General features: G+C 38.7%; 1 protein-coding gene across 20 annotated transcripts in view; it reads left to right on the top strand.

Annotated features, from left to right (window-relative positions):
• LOC308188484 (rho GTPase-activating protein 8-like) overlaps positions 1-20,028 on the top strand; it is an 81,578-nt gene that overhangs the window by 14,413 nt on the left and 47,137 nt on the right. For 8 of the 20 annotated variants that reach the window (XM_080577581.1, XM_080577583.1, XM_080577576.1 and 5 more), the window contains 2 exons: positions 7,604-7,741; positions 19,208-19,295. In XM_080577581.1, coding sequence (XP_080433707.1) covers positions 7,604-7,741; positions 19,208-19,295 — 226 coding nt within the window. Of the gene's footprint in view, positions 1-2,970; positions 3,083-3,716; positions 3,869-7,040; positions 7,130-7,603; positions 7,742-19,207; positions 19,296-20,028 lie in introns of those variants that run through there. The other 12 variants (XM_080577571.1, XM_080577573.1, XM_080577572.1 and 9 more) reach the window with 5 other exon arrangements.

The raw sequence follows: 20,028 nt of genomic DNA, 5'->3' as shown, positions 1-20,028 counted from the left end.
TGACACAAAGAAGAGAAGCAAGAGCGAGAGAGAGGAAACAGGAGGGCTGAAAGTGTTAGTATGACAGCTGTAGATTAAAAAGTAAATAAATCCCAAAGCCCCACCTGCTGACAAGTGAAACTTTAACAGGTTGTGGTATGATAATTCGTAAAAGCTCTGAAAAAGAAAGGATTTGCCGTATTTTCACCAGTGACAGATCTTGATTCTGGTGTTGGTATTTAAAAATGAGTGTGTGTGCTCCGTACCCTCATGTGGCCGGCTTCTGCAGGATTTTGCACAAAATCAAAATCAGATAGTAGGAGAAGAAGAGTTGGAGGGGGTCAGTGCTGCTGCAGGATTTGGGGCAGGGAGGTTGTTGGAATAAATGCTCCCCTTGGAAGAAACAGTGCAATGAAGGATGGCTGTGATAACCTGCACTGCTCATGTTTCTTGCCTGGGTGTACCGCTATTCTGATGCTGAACCACAGTTTCCTTTTTAAAAGCTAATCCCTAAGTTATATATGTGAAAATACAGTGATCCTCTTGAACTATATTTTTTTTCTGTCATATAAAAATTTATCTAGAAGGGACAGCCTCTGAGAAGCAAGGCAGGCTTTTGACATTAGCTGAACTAGACCCAATGCAGTCATTAAACTGATTGAAGCACCTCTCCTATGAAGAGGGCCTGAGAGGGCTGGGACTGCTCTGCCTGGAGAAGAGGAGGCTCAGGGTGTGATCTCATGAGTGTGTATAAATACTTAAAGGGAGGCTGCAAAGAGGACAGAGCCAGGCTCTTGTTAGGGTTGCCCAGCACCGGGACAAGCGGCAGTGGGCACAAACTGGCAGACAGGAGGTTCCCTCTGAACATCAGAAACCCTTTTGTGCTGTGTGGGTGATGGAGCGCTGGCACAGGTTGCCCAGAGAGGTTGTGGAGTCTCCTCCTTGGAGATCTTCAGAAGCCACCAGGACGTGGTGCCTGGGCAGCCTGCTCTCGGTGGCCTTCCTGGATCAGGGACTGGGCCAGATGGCCTCCAAAGGGCCCTTTGTTTTTTGTAAATAAAACACACATTATCACACTAGTTGCTAATTGTTAATTTTAGAAATGTCGAAATACCATTCCGAATAGTAATGAACAAATTAATCACTGGTTGGAATATCAATCACTAAGTGTTTTCTTTGCATCATAACTTTAAAACAACAATGGTATCTTCATTTTGAATATCATGTGAAAAAAGTTAACACAAAATGAAATATATCTGGCCCAGAATTAATTTAATTTTTTAAGAAAATTGTTATTCAGTGGGGAATTGCAAAATTTTCTCTTGAAAATATTTTTTTAGGTCTTTTCCCAGTATATGTGCTTTTAAATTGGGTGTAAATAATTGTAAATTGTGCTTTTAAATTGGCTGAAAATGAAGATGATAATTTTCAAGAAGAAATGAATATAATTATTATGAAATAGTTGGTTTGTGTTTGAAAATCTTCAAAGTGGTAGAACCATATCTACAGTGCAGCAAGTTATGGAAATGCATGGTTGCCTTTGGTGATAATTACTATTATATTAGTATCAGATCTGTAAAATGTTATGAAATTAAAAAAAAAGCTTCACTAGCCATTAGAAGCTCTTAATTATTGTGACTGTTAACAGGTACTTGTTTTACTGTAGTAGGTGGGAGTTGTAGTCATATACTAGGATGCAAATTCATTTCTTCTGCATAAACTTGAAACCGAAAGTTAAACTTTGCATCAGCCAGTGAGAGCCTCGCTCTAGTTCACACACCCAATAACTGTGATCACTCTAATGACTAATCCCTCCTCAACGAAATAGGTAAACATATGCCTGTAATTAAGCAGATGTTTGCTTGCTTTGTTGATGTGAATATTTATTTTATTCCTGGAAAACTACTTAGATATCCATTCTCTGGTTAGAAGAAAATGGATGGTATCTAGTCTGAGGACTTGTGGGTCTAGAACAAGCATCCTTAAGCTGTGGGATATGCAGGGTGGGCAGCAGAGAGCAGGCAGGCTGGTCTTTTAGCTTGTTTGTTTGTTTGGCATAGGGTAATTTCCCAGTTAAAGTGCTTTGAAGTAACAGTACAATATGTAACCTTCTGGGAGAGGAGAAGAATGTGCTTGTATATGCATTTTCTCAACAACCAGACCATAAATTTACCTATCTTATTTTTAACATGCTTAGATGGAAACAAACTGGTATGAAGCAGGGTATTGAAATTAAATTAAAAGGAGAGTTTGAAAAGCTCAATTTCTTTCTCACCTCCCCACCTGAGTCTGGATTTTTAATTTAAGGGAAGTACCCTTATTGCTACTTGGAGCAGCTGCTTGGGAAAACAGCTTCTAAATAGTATTTTTAGCTCCTGATGTTCTCTTTGGGTGTGTTACTTAGTATTGTGTTTACGAAGTGCTCCGCAGAGAATTTGACAAAAAGCAATGATTAGGTACAGGAAGTGCTGTTTTTTCCATTTTATGTATGTTAATGCTCACTTGAAATTTTCATGAAGCTGTTGCATGTGCAACGTGAGGTATACAATGTTTTACTGTAATAAACCTTACGGCTGCCATAGAAGTGACTTTGGTGTGAGGGTATGGACTATATATCTTCATCAGATAAATACAATTAGGAAGATAGAAAGAAGATTAATGTTGTTTATAGAAGTGAATTAATCCTAAATTCTGTTGTTTATCATCCAAATGTGTATAATGTATTTTGTAGAATAACCCCCCAAATAAAAACAGATCAATTGGTTGGTAGTCTTGTTATTATATGCAGCTTTCTTTTTGGACTGCTGTTTTAAAATTCTTTCGTAGTACTCTGTGTTCTAGGAAAATGGTGCCTAAATGCAAATGAGTTTGTTCTTGAGCAATAACTGGGTAGGAGGATTTGTGTTACTGTTATTTTTTTCTTTTCTTTTTATACCTGTGTAGTGTGTAAAATATGGCACACTGTGCTCACAGCTTCGTTTATTTTTGTAGGGTTGACCTGACAACCATTTCATCCTGCAAGAATCAGTTAGCAAGATCTGCGCAGACTTCCTCCTAAGGGGAAACATGTCTGAGATTGACTATGAGAAGTTAGCTGAAATAGGTAAATATGTTTTATTATACTTCAAATGGCATCTGTGTAGAATTACAGGTGATTTAATAGAGTATGTTCAGTAAATGAGAGGCTTCACTGGCATTTTGTAACGCTTCTTGGAGCAATCCCATATGAGTTACAGCCACTGTACTAATAGGTACCCTATTAAAGCCATTAGGGTTGAAGGTTAGTTTAATACATGCTTCTCTTATGAATTATTGGTAGATGTTCCCAGTGCAATTCTAGGCTGTTGGAATATCACCATCATCACATATTGTGGCACAAATGGGAGTCATTACTCCAAAGAGACACGTATTGAATGAGCATAGAGATTGCTGTATTGTGTGTTATCTCCAAAGATGTTAGTCGACCTGAGCAATATGACCATGGCATTAGGGGGCTCGTCATTTTGAAAGATCAGCATTATGTTTTTTTTCCCCTGAGATTTTGAGGATGTCGGGCTGAACTCCAGAGCAAGTGTCTTCCAGGTTTTTTTGTTTGTTTGTTTTTCCCCCTCTGCCTCAGTCTCCCTGACCGTCCATTTAGCTCCGATTTCTCCTTGTCATGACTTTCAACTGCAGCTGGCCAGCGTTCTATTTTTAAGGCCTGTTTCAAAACCCATGGAAAGCAGTTTTCCTCTCAGCCTTGGCAGGTTCTGGATCAGGCCCTTTGTGGTGTCTCCCAGCAACGGTTGAACAGCAGTAGCAGTGTGAGTGATAACAGATGATTCTCTGCTATGGCTCATGAAGCAGGACAATAAACTCCTATCATTTGCAGGAGAAAAATGGAGCTCAGGTATTCCTCAGTTTGGAACAATTAATCTTCTTTTTTATTTGTGTTTATTTGGAAATGTCTCTTGAGATCCAGTCTTCTTGTTCATGTATGGGGAGAAAAATAAGGAAAAGAAAAAGAATAAACAAAGAATTATTTACTACATTAGGGTTAACTAGCTTTTCAAGTAGTTTGTGATTACTGCTGGGACTGCTTTAGTCCCTGTGAATAACTGCAGTACAAATGGTCATGCATATTTTGCTTCTCTAGTTCTTTGCCATTTTTTAAAGCCAGATAGCTATCTGTACTTGGTTACAAATCCCGCTTGTTGGAAGCCTGTCTATTACTATATATAATAAATATATATATATATTTACAGGAGGAATTGGCATCCACCTCTCTGTACTAAAGGCTGTAGTTGGAATATTAGTTGTTTCTGTTTTTAACTTGAATATACATTTCACTTTTAATAAGGCTTGTTAAGTTTCAATGGATTCTGGTACATACTTTCTATTTCCCGCTTCACATTCCCACCCTGTCACATTCTCTATTTTCTTTGCAACTTTTTGTTACTTAGGGTGGTTACAGTGCTCAGATATGGAAACCTACTAAACAAATCAGCGCTTTTGTTTTTTGGCATTTTAATGTGACTTTAAATACATAAATAGAGGGGGAAAATGGTGAAATTCAGGTATTGGGTTATATTTGTATTGTTCTTTTTGGCTTTGGGGAAAAAAGTCATTCTTTAAAGGGAAAGAATACTTTTCCAGTTGAGGTTAGTGTAGCTCTTTATATATGATACACTTCTAAATGGTAGAATAATACAGATTTTGGAGACAATAAAAAAAATTAAATTTTTGTGTATGTGGAGAACTCTAATGGTATATTTCTAAACACAGGTGTTTCTTTTTTTTTTTTTTTTTTTCCCCTGAGACTAATAGGACTGTTGCTTTATTTTCTGAGGAAGCTTTAATTTGAATTCAAACATAAATAAATTTAAGGAAAAATATATGTTGCGACTGCTCTTTGTCTTTGAGAAGCCCAGCCATTGGTTATAATTTTCATCCTTTTGAAATACGTTTTTGGTACTAACCATGTTAAAAACAAAAATGAGACAAGAAGATTTCATGTAACCATTTATAGAATAGAAAGATACTGGGAAACTGAGTGTAAAGCATTCAAAAATATTTAGTGAGAGTTTTTTCTCTGACATGTATTAGCTACTGGTACATAAATCTGGCTGAAATCAATACCTAATATATTCTGTCTGCCCTAGTGTATCTTTGGTGGTGCTTAAGACATATAAAATTATCAGAAGGTGAAACACTCTTGAAGGACTTAAAATTAAGTGGCACTAATAGTGTTACAGATAAACCTGCTGATTCCACCATATTAAAAGTTGTATGATAATAGAGATGGTTGATGTACAGGGTGTGGTGTACTCTAGCAGAACATAATTTTTCTTTTTACGTGTATGTACTTTTTTTTTTTCCTTCTCTTTACACGTTTGTGCTTGCAGCCCAGAAAACCAACTGTATCCTGGGCTGCATCAAAAGAAACGTGGCCAGCAGGTTGAGGGAAGTGAATCTCCCCCTCTGCTCTGCTCTCGTGAGACCCCACCTGGTGCCCCAGCACAAGAAGGACATGGACATATTAGACCAAGTCCAGAGGAGGGCCACAAGGATAATCAGAGGGCTGGAGCACCTCTCCTATGAAGAGGGGATGAGGGAGTTGGGGTTGTTCGTCCTGGAGAAGAGAAGGCTCCAGGGAGATCTTATAGCAGCCTTCCAGTTCCTAAAGGGGGCCTACAGGAAAACTGGGGAGGGACTCTGTTAGGGAGTGTAGTGATAGGACAAGGGGGAATGGTTTAAAACTAAAAGAGGGAAGATTTAGATTAGATTTAAGGAGGAAGTTCTTTACTCAGAGGGTGGTGAGGCACTGGAACATGTTGCCCAGAGAAGTTGTGAATGCCCCATCCCATGCTCGAGATGTTTAAAGCCATGTTGGATGGGGCTTTGGGCAACCTGGTCTAGTGCAACATGTCCCTGCACATGGTAGTGGGGGATGGAATTAGATGGTCTTTAAGGCCCCTTTCAGCCCAATCCATTCTATGATTCTATGTTTTCTTCTCTTAAGCCACCAAGACACTTGTGTGTTGATGGGTTAATATAATGTTTATTCCAGTCATAGAATCATAGAATATCCTGACTTGGAAGGCACCCACAAAGATCATGGAGTCCAACTCCTGGCTCTGCTCAGGACCACCCAAAAACCAGACCCTATGTCTGAGAGCGTTGTCCAAATGCTTCTTGAACTCCGTCAGGCTCAGTGCTGTGACCACTGCTCTGGGGAGCCCGTTCCAGTGCCTGACCACCCTCTGGGTGAAGAACCTTTTCCTAACATCCAGCCTGACCATCCCCTGTCCCAGCTCCATGCTGTTCACTCAGGTCCTGTTGCTGTTCTCAGAGAGCAGAGCTCAGCGCCTGCCCATCTGCTCCCCTCGTGAGGAAGCTGCAGGCTGCCATGAGGCCTCCCCTCAGCCTACTCTGCTCTGGACAGAACAAAACGAGTGACTTCAGCTGTTTCTCATATGTCTTCCCCTCTAGACCCTTCACCATCTTTGTAGCCCTACGTTGGACACTCTCTAATAGTTTTATGTCCTTCTTATATTGTGGTGCCCCAAAACTGCACACAGCACTCGAGGTGAGGCTGCACCAGCGCAGCACGGAGCAGGACAGTCACTTCCCTCAAACCCACTAGCAATGCCATGCTCGATGCACCCCAGGGTATGGTTGGCCCTATTGTTGGCCCCTAGTCAGTTTCTAGGAAGCATTCACTTGGATAGTGTGGCAACCTTAGGGCCAGCAGTTATCCCAGAATCTGCATTGATCTGGGGAGGTACTTAGGATCATTCCTTCTTGAACTGTACAAAAGTTTGGAAGAATTTTGGGGAAAAAATAACAAACCAAACCAAACCTTCAGCCAAGATTGTTTGACTTTGTATTGCTCATTTTAGTGCAAAGTAGATTTTAACTTGAGGATCTAGTCCAGAATCTACTGGGGCGGGGGGGGGGACACGAGGGGAGAAAGATGCCTATTGATTTCATTGGGCTTGAGATGATCTTTTGAGTGCCTTAGCTTGGCCTCTAGCTGGACTATATGATGGATCGACATTTGTCTGCTTTGCTTATTGCAGGTTCTGAAGGTTGAAGGATTTAAAGAAAATGGTGGATTTTCATGCAGTTAAGATGGAGGCTTTTTTTCACTTTGATACCTTCATGCAAGGTATCTTTTTGCAAGTCTGCTTTCAGACAGTGCACACATGGAGTAGTTGTCAATGCGCATTAGCATACTGAAACTTTGACTTCCCCGTTTGGACAACCTTGAAGTAAAAGACAAGAAGATGTAGATGGTACAACAAGCAGATTGTGAGAGTCTAGGAAATAATGAGACAACAACAGCAGTTGTGAATAGCGAGGTCACAGCATGCCAACTGTCCAGTCATTATCAAGATTTTTATGAGCATTGCAGCAGATACTAATTTTAAGTAGGATGTGAAGGTAGCTTTGAGTTATTAGAAGATTGTTTTTTCCACACTGGAGAGTGGAGAAAGAGCGAGAAACTGAACCGAAAATGAAACAAATGGTGATCAAGGCCTGTGTTTTTGATTGAGGAAAAATTTACCCCCTTAATATTTCATCAGAGGCAAAAGTTTTTCTTTGTTCACTAGTACTTAAGCATTCTTGCTTGCTTCTTTAGAACTGCAGAAAGATGAAGCAGAAGATGCACAGTCAGGACAGGAAAAAACATTTATGTCTCCACCATTTGAGGATACTGAGCTAAATATCAATCACCCCTACTATGATGTTGCAAGACACGGTATCATCCAATTAGCAGGTATGTTTGGAGAAAGAGCATGACTTCACATTATTAAACCCCTTACCATATTTTTCTCACTGTACTCCTTGAGGTGATGCATTGTAATCATGCTAATACTTTCAGCCTTAATCCTGAAAAGTAGTTGAATAGTAACGTGATCCCTTGCTTTTCTAAAGGTGACATATGAGCTAAATATTTGAGCTTAATCTTGCTTTAAAATATAACCATAACAATATATTACAATCTAAGTCCTAACTGTGGCTGTAACAGAGCTGTACTTTATTTCAGTGACAAGTTGTTTTGTTTTCTGAATAACCTGAAGTGTTGTGAAGCCACACATGTAATCATTTTTCTAGTCTGCTCAGGAAAGGGCATGCAGCTAAAGAGATATGGGTTACTGTATAAAAACTAATAAAAGGCAGAAAGGAAACGGTTGACATAAATGTTAACTACATTTATCACCTGACTTTACGTTGTGATATGGAGAGAAGTTATGGGTACATAACATATTTGAATATTGGATCATTTGATATTTACAGTTATTTAGTTTTAAAACTTTCTGGCAATATTCAGGACACGCAGGCACGTTCATGAAATAAAAGCACCTCTTTAAAGTATACATTACTTTTTTTTATCCATTTGGTTTATGTTGGGAATTAACACAATTGTTAAGCTAATATTAATAACCAGAGTACTGAACTAAAAAAAAAATACAATAAGAAATAAATTTTTAACACCGCTCATTCTAATGAAGCTTAAGATTGCACAATAGTACAAACTTTTTGCACCTCACACTTAAGTGGGCATGATGGGCCTGTGGTTTTTCTGGAAAATGATGAACTCAAGTTATAGGTATTCACCTTCCTGAATTTGAGCCATAAACAGGATGTCATCCAGATGAGTATGACCTTCAGCAAAACCAGTCCTCTGAAGAAGTTTGATTGAATAGGGTAGGAAAAACTGTTGTCGTTTGACTTCTGACTGTAGTGGAATGAGAATTTTACCCATACTAATGTCTCTTCTTGAAGCTAGTTATACACAGGATAATAATTACCTTTTACCTTCATCAAAACTAACACCCCAACGTAAGATTCCTATCCATAAACAAGGGAATAACATCCACACTCTTGTGAGTAAAAAGCTACTGCCTACTAGCCCAATAGGATGTTTCTCGCTCAAGCACCATTTTGGGATGGAGGAAATCCCAAGAGTTATTAATGAAATCATGGAAATCAAACTGATGAAGTGTGAAATAATGTGTTAACAGACACATTGGATACACCAGAATCACTCTAAGAACTTCTCCCATCTGCTTTATTAGGCAGTGCTACTGAAGGAGCTCTCTTTTAAAACATTATTAAGAGTTTTTTTTTCTCCTGCTAGTATACTCAAGATCCAGTTGTGATGGGCCATATATTTACTGCTTCAGCTTTAATCATGCACAACTATTTAGTAAACATTTGTTGTTGGTCCTCATTTTTCATTCAGTCAAAGCTGCCCTGGAAGTCAGAAGCACTTGGTATTTGTCTGGTTTAGTGGTGGTAATTCTAAAGGGTCCTTTTGTGTTTATCTTGCTGGGAGGAATCATTATGATTTTTACAGCTGTAGGCAGACCTGCCTGATGATGAGCTGAAACCCCTGGGTCTGCATTTTGAAAAATTTTGTTTTCTCTGTCCCGTTGTACTGGAGGGGAAGGGAACAAGTTGGCAGTCCTAGTAATCTCTGCTGGACTGACCAATAAGACATTTCCTGCTCATTTTGAAAAGTGAGTAAGTAAAAGTTCACTTATTGCCTAGGCAAACAAAAGCCACAACTTCCATAGTCGCAGACTGACACTACCATTTGACTTGGAAGAGTTAAAATGGTGGGGGAACTCAAAAAAGGGTTAAGTTTTAGATGAGATGATGAAATATACTGGAACAGCTCCTTTTAAAAATCATCACTTTTACTGTTGGTGAAACGGAGTACATGTGGTGGGGACAGAGTGATAACCAACCTGTCCATTCCAGATCAGTCTCAACTGCCTTCATTTTATGTGTATGCCTTTGCCTTATTCCTGTATTAGAAAATGGGAATGTGCTTAAGTGTAGTCTGGAGTGAAAACAATAGTGGTTTTTAAAGAGACCTCCTGGTAGTGGTAGCATTCATTGATTCTTCTTGGAACTTCCTTCATATCAGTGTTTGCTTGGAGTACAATCCAAACATTAGATATGCTCCTGGTATAAATTTGCTGAAGTAAGTGGAGGTATTCACAAGATGAATCTTGGCTGAAAGATTGGATTTTCTATGATGTTTTTTGCCTTAATATAGCAGTCTTTTGTAGGGAAAATGTCCCCTAGTCTTTGTCTAAGCTTGGAAAAGAGTGACTTTAGCTGCCATTTCAGTCAGAAATATATGATTGGATTTTGCAAGTCTACTGGACAATTTTAATGCAAAGCACAAGCCAGGAACTGTGCTTCAGAATGCAGTATACGTGCATGTAAAATAATTCTGATAGTAGAGTGTAGGATGGGAACATAGAGGTGTGCATATGCATGCAGAAACATGTAGGAGGTAAAATACCATCCAAAGGCATGCTTCACCTCCACAAAAGGAGACCTCCCTATCCCTGCTGTTAACTGGAGTGGAGTCAGGTTTGAATGCTTTCTGGATTTACATTCAAATGAGGAAAGGATGAGCTCTTCAGATCTCCTTCCCATCTTGCAAGAGGCCCGTCCCTTTTGAAACAAATCATTTTAAAATGATTAATACTTGGTTATTATGATTTTAATAATCTCTTTGAAAAATAGAAAGTGTAATTTCAGTGTTTGGAATGGCTGTTTTAAAGCAATTTTAAAAGCTGTTCCTTCCGTTTAAATTCTGTCCTTGAAAGACAATGGGATGTATTGTTTGAAGTGACTGAAGAAAAAGAAAGAATTCAGGTGAAAATATTTGCAGTGATTTACCCACCTTTTACAATGATCTAATTTCCAAGTTATTAAAAAAAAATAAGATTCCTCTTCACTTCTTGTAAATTGACTTGTACGTGCTTTCTATAACAATAGGTTTGACTACGTGCAATGGAGATTTCTGAGTTCTATTTATACAGTGTGAAACAATTAAATAAAAACAGGGAATATTTTTAAAAGGTGTAAGCTTTAATTATTTTTTATTAATTATGTTGGTTTATCTCATTAACACCAAAGTGCAGCTGACTATTCAAAGCACATGTAAATGGAACAGTTCTGCAGTGCTGGTTCTTTTTATTTCCATCTTTAAGGAGAAATTTCAGTCTGTTGCCTAAAAAGAAAGTAGACTTGTTTTTTTTTTTTTTTTGTGGCAAAAAGGAAGGGACATATAAGCATATAAGATGTATCAAGCTTCCCATTTTTCTATGGTTTGCTTCTATAATATCATTGCTGATAACTTTTTATAGTACTTTTTTTTTTTGTTTTAACGTGTGATGATTTTGAATGAGTCTGTCCCCGATGCTTATGTTTTCATTAACTACTAGTTACATCATCTTATGTGTTTGATTAAACTTTCTAATGGAAGTAAAGCGTGTTATTGTTTTAACTCTGTATTTTGCTTATCATTTTTCTGCTTTTCTGGTTATATTTAAAGATTTGAAATGTTGGTTCTTTGGGAGAGACTGACTATATTTTTCTTCAAGCTTCATTTTAAGCACATTTATGATTTTAGACTTGTGAATTAGAAACTGATTTAAATTGTGCTACGTAGATCAGACTGTGAAAGATAGTGGTAATGTAGTTTTTGTGACATGTAAGGAGAAACAGTAGTGAATTACCTAGTAAGACTAAGACACGGGTCTTTATAACGTTCAGGCCATATCATTGACAGCTTTGCCACTTCCTGCAATACCTTCAGGAGCAGATTTGTAGTATATAAATTGCAGTGCAACAAGAAAGAACTGTGTTTAAAACTTTTCTTCTTAAAAGAAAAAAAAAATGGACAAAGTAAATCGTATTTCCAAAGGGTATTCCTGAAATTGTTATCTTTGGCATTATATCATGAATAATACCCTTTTGGTGAAAACAAAAAATCAACTGGAGAGGCCTAAGACTTGGACACTTTTCAAAAAGGAAACTGAGGGCTTTGTAACTTATCTGCAGTACATGAGAAGATGTTAATGTGGGCTTTGCACTTTAGGAAGCCTGTCCTAACCATTTGGTTGTTGTCATTTTAAATACATGGGTTCAAATCCTTCAGGCGGGAATTGAGTTTGGATTTTCCACATTGAGACAGTTTTTCTGTTGCTTCTTTCTCCAACTATTTCCTTCTCAGAATGTCAAAAAAAACAAATCCTTTTCTCACTTTTGAACATCAGCCTGCAACAGTGTCACTTTTAAAGACAGAGCAGAGTTAATTTCATCAAAATATATGGACATGTTTTCTTGTTGAATCTGAGAAAATACAGAGAATCAGCCAGATGTACCTGTGTTTAGAGGTTAGGTTCAGGAATGACTTTAACTCACTGGTATTTCAGCTAATTTTCCATACTTTAAGAACAGCACAGATGAAATGTAAATAATTAATTACACCAAAAAGCAATCTGTCCCTTTGCTTTCATTAGGCCTGAAGAAAATGTGCTGTGGCAAAGTATTTCTTAGTCAAAATTTAGAAGAAAAATTGCCCATGGAGGAGTCTCTGATGGGGAATATTTATTTTCCAAAGTGAACGTATAAGGGTCTTGATGCAGGAAATCTCTGAAATATTCACTTACAGTAGTTCCTTTTTAGGAACCCTCCTGAGCATATACTTGATTTTAATTACAATTTCAGCACTTTCCAGAGTTAGACAGGTACAGTGCAGGTGCCATCCTCTCACAGAAAATTGGTTTCTAAATAAATGGGTGAACCTGAGGAGCATTCAGAGGGATGGATACAAAAAGAGAACTTTGTGAAATCAAAATGGGTTGACTTGGCATTTAGAGTTGATGTCACTCCTAGTATCTATTCGGGGAATCCAATCTCTGTCCTGAAGGATAAACAGCTGGCTCATTATCACAATTTTTGGCCATCTTAAAGCTGAAGCATTAAAATATCCATTGTAATGTACTTTCGTATGATCAGCCAGGGTGATCAGTGCCAGAAGAAAGAGGACTCAAGTCTCTACATGTAAAGGTATAAGCTTCTACTGCTAATGTTGAGACTCAGCTGTTATCTCTAATGTTGAGACTCAAAGTTATCTTGCCTGTGTATTTCTTAGCCAAGTAAGAAGTTTGTCATTATTGATGGGCAAAGACCCATATGGTATTAATTGTGGGTGTATTTATTGTCCGTCCATTACTCAGCCTAGGCAAAACATAGAAGTTTAATAATGGCCTTTTCGCAACCCCATATTTCTCTGAATCAGAGAGAGCAGGAGGAGGCTAGAAAGCACAGTTTGTCTTACCATTTATCACAGTGTAATTGAGATTTAAACTAATTTTCATGAGCTTAAATTCTGTGAAAGAAACGGATACAGGAGCAAGTCTTTTCACTGCTGTAGCATGTCTCCTGGATTTTGACCCAGCTTCTACTCCTGCTGAAACCAATGGCAAAACTTCCATGGACTTTAGGATCTCGCTTTGTTTTATTGTAGTTGATAATTTGTGGTATAATTGTAATTGCAATTGATAATGACAAGCTTCAGTGAAAAAAAATATTTCACTTTTCACTTATAAAATGGTAATGTTTAGGATCATCAGAATAAAGGCTTTTAGAAAGTCATGCTAAAATTGCAGCATTCAAAAGATCTTGTTTGCAAATCGGAATGATCTGTATCATTGGAAAAAAAACTTAATTAGCAAGAAGCAGTAAGTGCTGTGCCATCCAAATTCTTAATTAAAAAGGAGAACAATACCTTTTCTCACGTGCCCTTCCTTGTCTTCCTTGTAACTTTTTTTTTTTGGTACTGCAAAGTTTGATATCAAAAGTGATGTATGAATCATATCTGATTCAGAGAAATACACACAAATAAAATGCCAGTGGATATCTTGTATTTTAATGGGCATAAATCTTATTCTGGACACTGCACTTCTCACACTCCTCTTTACTCACCAAGTGTAGAGGAGGAGGTTGGTTTTGCAGGGCTGAGCTCACAGAAATGACTCAGCAGTGTGCACAGTCCTGAGACTGCCTGAGATTTCTGTATATACGTACTTTACCTGTGAATGGGTCTGCATGATACCAAGGGACTGACATCGAGGCAGTATCCTCCTGTCCATGGGCAAGAGAAATCTATCAGATGTTTCTTGTGCATGAGGGCAGAATTTGAGCCAGGGGATTTGCCAACATGAAAAAGATAAGGGCAGGAAGATAGAGATTGTTGGTTAGAGGAGTTTGGGTGCCCACGCAGTTAAGACACTCCATCTTTGGGAATGCTTCTGGAATGCTTGGAGCTCAAAAACCATGTAGAAGGATAAGGGGAGGAGCACATCTCCAGGGACTGTAGAACAGGTTATCATCTGAAAGTGTTTGGTAATGTGGAATAAAGTAGATTAATACAAAACTATATTTTTGACCTGAAAGTAAAACATCAAGGAACAAAGCTGAAATTGCACTTTTTTTTTTTGCATTGTCCCCTGTAGAGAGTTGAGGCATCTTTCTGTTCTAACTTGTTTAATTCCAAGTACGAGGAAAATACAGGTTTTGTGGAACAAATGCATATTCTGTGCTGGTTTAAAATCAGCATACTTCAAATTGCACTCTGTTAATTATAAATGCTGTTCCCCACTTTACCCTTCAAACTGCACTTTCACGTGGTTGGGTAAAAGTTGTCTCCCCAAAGTCCTGGGCTTCAAACTGTTTCAGATTGAGAAGCAAACACTCTAGAGCGACAGGAATTTTGCAGGGTGCTTGGTCACAGCCCTTCTGGTGGAGGGCAAGGGAGATCTGCTTGGCTTTGCATCAACACTTCATGTGTCTTTTAAAAAAAAAAAAAGTTTTTCAAAGCACTATTGATGCCTATGCAAAAATAGCCATCTCTTCCCTTCATTATCTGTCACCAATAGTGGGAACCTGGCACTGCTTAATTTAGTTTTTAGTCAAGTTGAGGTTCTCAGTCAGTGTTTCAGATTTGTGGTTGTTGCCCTGATGGCTCTATGTGATGGGGAAACAAGATTCTGTTCTCTGCTCTGCTGGTAGTTTTGACAAAGCCACTCTGGCTTAATTTTCCCATCACTGAAACTAGGAAATGGTGTTTATACATGTTCTAAGTGTATCTGCTTGCACTCTTTTATAAAGGTAGGTGTTTTTTTTCTGCCTTTTAAATCAGACAGTTGAATGCAACCGACAGTAACAATTAGTGACTCATTTAGTAATTTAACTGGAATCATTTTTTAGATTTATTTTGCTCATAAAAATGGTTGTCTCTAACAAATAAAATATTCCACAGTGTACTGTAACACAGCGGTTTTTCCACAAACAAGTCATGATTTAGAGAGCAATCTTTTATTAATGTTTTAATTTAATTTAAGTACATCATTCATATTAATGCTTATCACATTATAATGCCTTTATAAGTGCTCTGAGAACATCAAATAAGACACTTAAATATAACTTCAGGAACTAAAATTATGGCCTATTTAAGAGCAATATATACGTGTACCTGAGTACATATAATTGTGTTGTTATGCATATCTTTCCTTGAGTGGTGCTTAAGCACCTTATTTAACACAGGAGTCAGAATTTATCATTAGTGTGGCAGGGGGCACTGGACCATGGGGGATGAAAAAGTACCTTCAAGAAAGAAAATAAAAATAAGCAGCCAACCTGAAAAGAACAGGAGAAAGTCACCATCCAGCAGAGAAAACTATGTTGTGGAAGTCAAAACTACAGGACTAAAGTTTTAATTGCTAAAAGTAAAGCTGAGTTAGGTCTTTAAAGGATGTTAGAGCAAATAGCAAAAGTTTCTTTGGTTTTATAAAGAGAGAAAAAGGAGAAGAATGATCTGTGAAATGGGAGTGGGGTGGACATCAGAGATAATCCAGCGATAACTGTCAAATTAAATTAATACTTCATCTTGGTTTTCAGTAAAGATGATGTTAATATTATTAGAAAATCTTTTAAGTTCTGTGTCTGATGTTCATCTGCAATTTATTACCTAACTCTTCACCTTGACAAGCTAACTCACACATGTTTAGGAAAGATGCATTCAAGACTGGACCAGTGTAGAAAATAGCTAGATCGGAGAAGGGAGACTCTTAAAAGATGGAGATCTAACTTGTTTGTAAACAGCAAAATGCAGGCTGAGAGGTGATATGATTCTTGCCTAGATATTCCTTCAGGATGCTAAACAATACTGGAGGAGAAGAGCTGTTTCACCTGAGTCATGTCATTGTCCCACAAACAAATTTGTTCAAACTTGCTATGACTTAGATTGGAATTGAGAAAGAAAGGCTGCATGTTGTCAAAGCATTGAGCAATATGAGCAAGAACCAGAAAAACCTAACTGGTATTCAAGATGGAGCTTGACAAGTCAATGGAAGGGTTATGGGTATGGTTTCTGGTGATAACACAGGCTTGGAAATTATAATGCAGAAGATGTCTCCCAGTCGGCATTCATAAGTGAAAAGTCATTAAGAGTTAATCTCATGTCTTCCATCCCTTTTCTCCTCCCACACCTCAAACAGAATTGCTTTAAGAAGAAGTAATAATAATAATAATAATAATAATAATAATAAATAAAAATAATAATAATAAAACCCAATACTGTCCCATTGTGACCTCTGGGATGCATATGACTGTCAATGGTGGGTTTTCATGGAAACTGTGTGTTTTTAAAGCTGGGAAATACTCTGTTCATTCAGATCATGTAATTTGAATCAACATCAGTAATACAAAGTGAAGCTTTTCTACCCAGTTGTCATAGAAATGTAAGTTTTTTTTTTTTTTTATTCATTAAGTTACTATGTTATAGAGTTAACTTGCCCTGTTTTAATTCTCGCTTATTCATTCCAGCTACATACATACATAGAGAGGAGGAAGGAGAACAACAATTATAAAGAATATCTAAAAAAAGGCAAATTATTAACTTTATTGTACTCTACTGATATCAAAACCAAACTTCAATGTTTTAATGGAAATAGAAGCAAGGATTAAATATAGCTTAGTTTGGGTATTGAAATTAGACCAATAATGTCTCAAATATTAATTCAGTTGAAACATCCTGGTCCACTGAAGGGAGGACCATTCAGTGGATAAGGAATTGGCTTGAAGGCCGCACCCAGAGAGTGGTGGTCAATGGCTCCATGTCCAAGTGGAGGCTGGTGACAAGTGGTGTCCCTCAGGGGTCTGTACTGGGACCAGTGCTATTTAATATCTTTACTAATGACATAGGCAGTGGGATCAGGTGCACTCTCAGCAAGTTTGCAGGTGACACCAAGCTGAGTGGTGTGGTTAATACAAGAGAAGGAAGGGATGCCATCCAAAGGGACCTGGACAAGCTCGAGAAGTGTGCCCACCTGAGCCTAAGGAGGTTCAGCAAGGCTAAGTGCAAGGTGCTGCACCTGGGTCAGGGCAATCCCAGACATGAGCACAGACTGGGAGAAGAACTCATTGAGAGCAGCCCTGCGGAGAAGGACTTGAGGGTTCTGGTGGACCAAAAGCTCGGCATGAGCCAGCAGTGAGCGCTTGCAGCCCAGAAGACCAACTGCACCCTGGGCTGCATCAACAGAGGCATGGCCAGCAGCAGGTCAAGGGAGGGGATTGTCCCCCTCTGCTGTGCCTTGTGAGGCCCCACTTGGAGTGCCACAGCCAGCTCTGGGGCCCCCAGCACCATAAGGATGTGGGCCTGTTGGAGTGGGTCCAGAGCAGGGCCATGAGGTTGGTCAGAGGGCTTGTTGTGGTTTAACCCGGCTGGCAGCTAAACACCACACAGCCGTTCGCTCACCCTCCCCCCTCCCTCTCTGGGTTGGGGGAGAGAAACGGGAAAGTGAAGCCTGTGAGTTGAGATAAAGACAGTTTATTAAGACAGGAATATAATAATAACAATAATAATAATAGTGATAATGATAATAGTATTAATAATAATAATGTGTAAGAAAACAAGTGATGCACAATGCAATTGCTCACCACCTGCTGACCGATGCCCAGCCTATCCCCGAGCAGCCGTCCCCTCATCCCGGCCAGCCACCCCTATATATTGTTTAGCATGACGTCAGATGGTATGGAATACCCCTTTGGCCAGTTTGGGTCAGCTGTCCTGGGTCTGTCCCCTCCCAGCTCCTGCTGCACCCCTAGCCTGCTCGCTGGCAGGACAGAGCGAGAAGCCGAAAAGTCCTTGGCCTGGTGTAAACACTGCTCTGCAACAATTAAAACATCAGCATGTTATCAGCGCTCTTCTCATCCTAATCCAAAACATAGCACCCTACCAGCTACTATGAGGGAAAATTAACTCTGTCCTAACTGGAACCAGGACAGGGCTGTAGCACCTCTCCTATGAAGAAAGGCTGAGAGAGCTGGGGCTATTCAGCCTGAAAAAGAAAAGGCTCCAGAATGACCTTATTGCAGCTTTTCGATACTTAAAGGAGTCTTATAAAAAAGATGGAGAGCAACATTTTGCTTGTTCAAATAATGATAGGACAAAGGGAAATAGTTTTAAACTAGATGATATTTAAAGTCCCTTCCAACCCAAGCCATTCTATGATTTTCTGATATATTTCTGAATTATTTTAATAGAATTGATATCTTTCATATAGATATATGTTAAGATCTTAACACCTCACAGTCTTCAGTGCAGTTACCTTCAGTATGATCATTGCTTTACTTCTGAGTCTGGATTTCTAGACAGCAGAACTTGAGTGTTGGGTAGGCATTGGCATGATCACCAGCCTTGTCTATGGAGACAGCAAGGGTGAAGTTGTCACGAGCTGAAGAGTACAAAGAAATGGAGTGCAACAATACGTGCTTTGCCAGAGGGGCTAAAGGATGGTGTCTTATTGATCTTCAGATTATAAAAAGCAAAGGTGTTTGCCCTGTTTATTGTTTTAGATTGGATCTGAATGTAGCAGTGCTTTTGGAAGAGTATCTAAGAAAGCTTAATTTGGTTAAAATATTGACTTAAATGTTTGACAAAGCAAATGCCAGAAGTGTGTGTAGCAGAACAGTATTTTTATAAATTCCAGAAATAAGGCATGAAGAGTTTAAAAATGTCACTTCTAAGACTACTAGAGAAAGCCAGCCTGTTTTCTTCCATTCCTGAATTCTGTGAGAGGACTTAACTCTTTCAGGAGCTGCATACTACCAGCCACCCTTTGAATGTGACTTTCTCAGCTTAGTTGCTTCAGCTGCCCAGCAGCTGCTTCATTTCACTACAGTGGTGGCCAAACTGATTTCTGTAGGCAACGTTATTTGATTATGGAGTTTCACAGGGTGTTGAGTAGAGCTGAGAAATACAAAGGTAGCCCCCAATATCAGAAGATACAAGCCTTTCCCTCAGATCACTGAGGTCTCACTGCATAAGTAAGTGAGTGTTGTCTTTACTAACTGTTTTGTTCACTAGGTGATGACAATTCTGGAAGGAAGGTGATTACCTTCAGTTGCTGCCGTATGCCCCCTTCTCACCAGCTCAATCACACCAGATTGCTGGAGTAAGTTTCTCTCAATCTTCTGTGTGGACTACTTTACATTTTATGTGTGAACTTCTATTAGCTTGTTTCCAGATGAATGAGCTTTCAGGGCAGAGAAGCAGGAGGCAGAGAGTGAAAAAAGAATGCACGACCTACTAGTGTTAATACTAAATCAATGAAATGTAGATGAAACCATCAGTTACTTCACTTGGAATATTGACTAGCAGAAGCAATGCACTGTGTACTGAAATTAACTTGGTGTCATGATTTTATTAATGAATTCTGATAGTATTTTAAAATGGAATTTATGATGAAGACCAGTAAGAGAGGAGGAATTCTGGTATTTTAGTGCTCTATATGTATGTTCTCATGACTAGCAAGGTTTTCCTTAATTGGCTATACTTCAGCTCCTAAATCACTTAACAAGAAGTTTTTGTTATTTACATGTTAGTGTTTTTCCTCTTTGTATAAAATGGCCTGCATTAAGTACAATATTATTTATACTTAGCTCTCTTATATCTCACTTTGTAATATTTCTTTTTGTTTAAAAGAGGATATAACTGTAAAATCACGTTCTTCCTTATAAACTTGCTGCAGCAAGGACATGTTTCTGCTGGGACTCACAGTTCGTCATTACAATGAGATCTGTTCTGCCATGAAATGCTTGTTCTTATTAAGTATTTTAGATCTTTTTGGAGTGCTTGTACAGCCACCATTGCCAAAATGTTTGAGCACCTTTCAACCATCAGTACCC

Source organism: Anser brachyrhynchus (assembly GCF_964034855.1).
Source record: "Anser brachyrhynchus genome assembly, chromosome: 1".
Taxonomy (NCBI): Eukaryota; Metazoa; Chordata; class Aves; order Anseriformes; family Anatidae; genus Anser; species Anser brachyrhynchus.
Note: the sequence above shows the minus strand (reverse complement) of the source record. Positions and strands in the feature narration are given on the sequence as shown.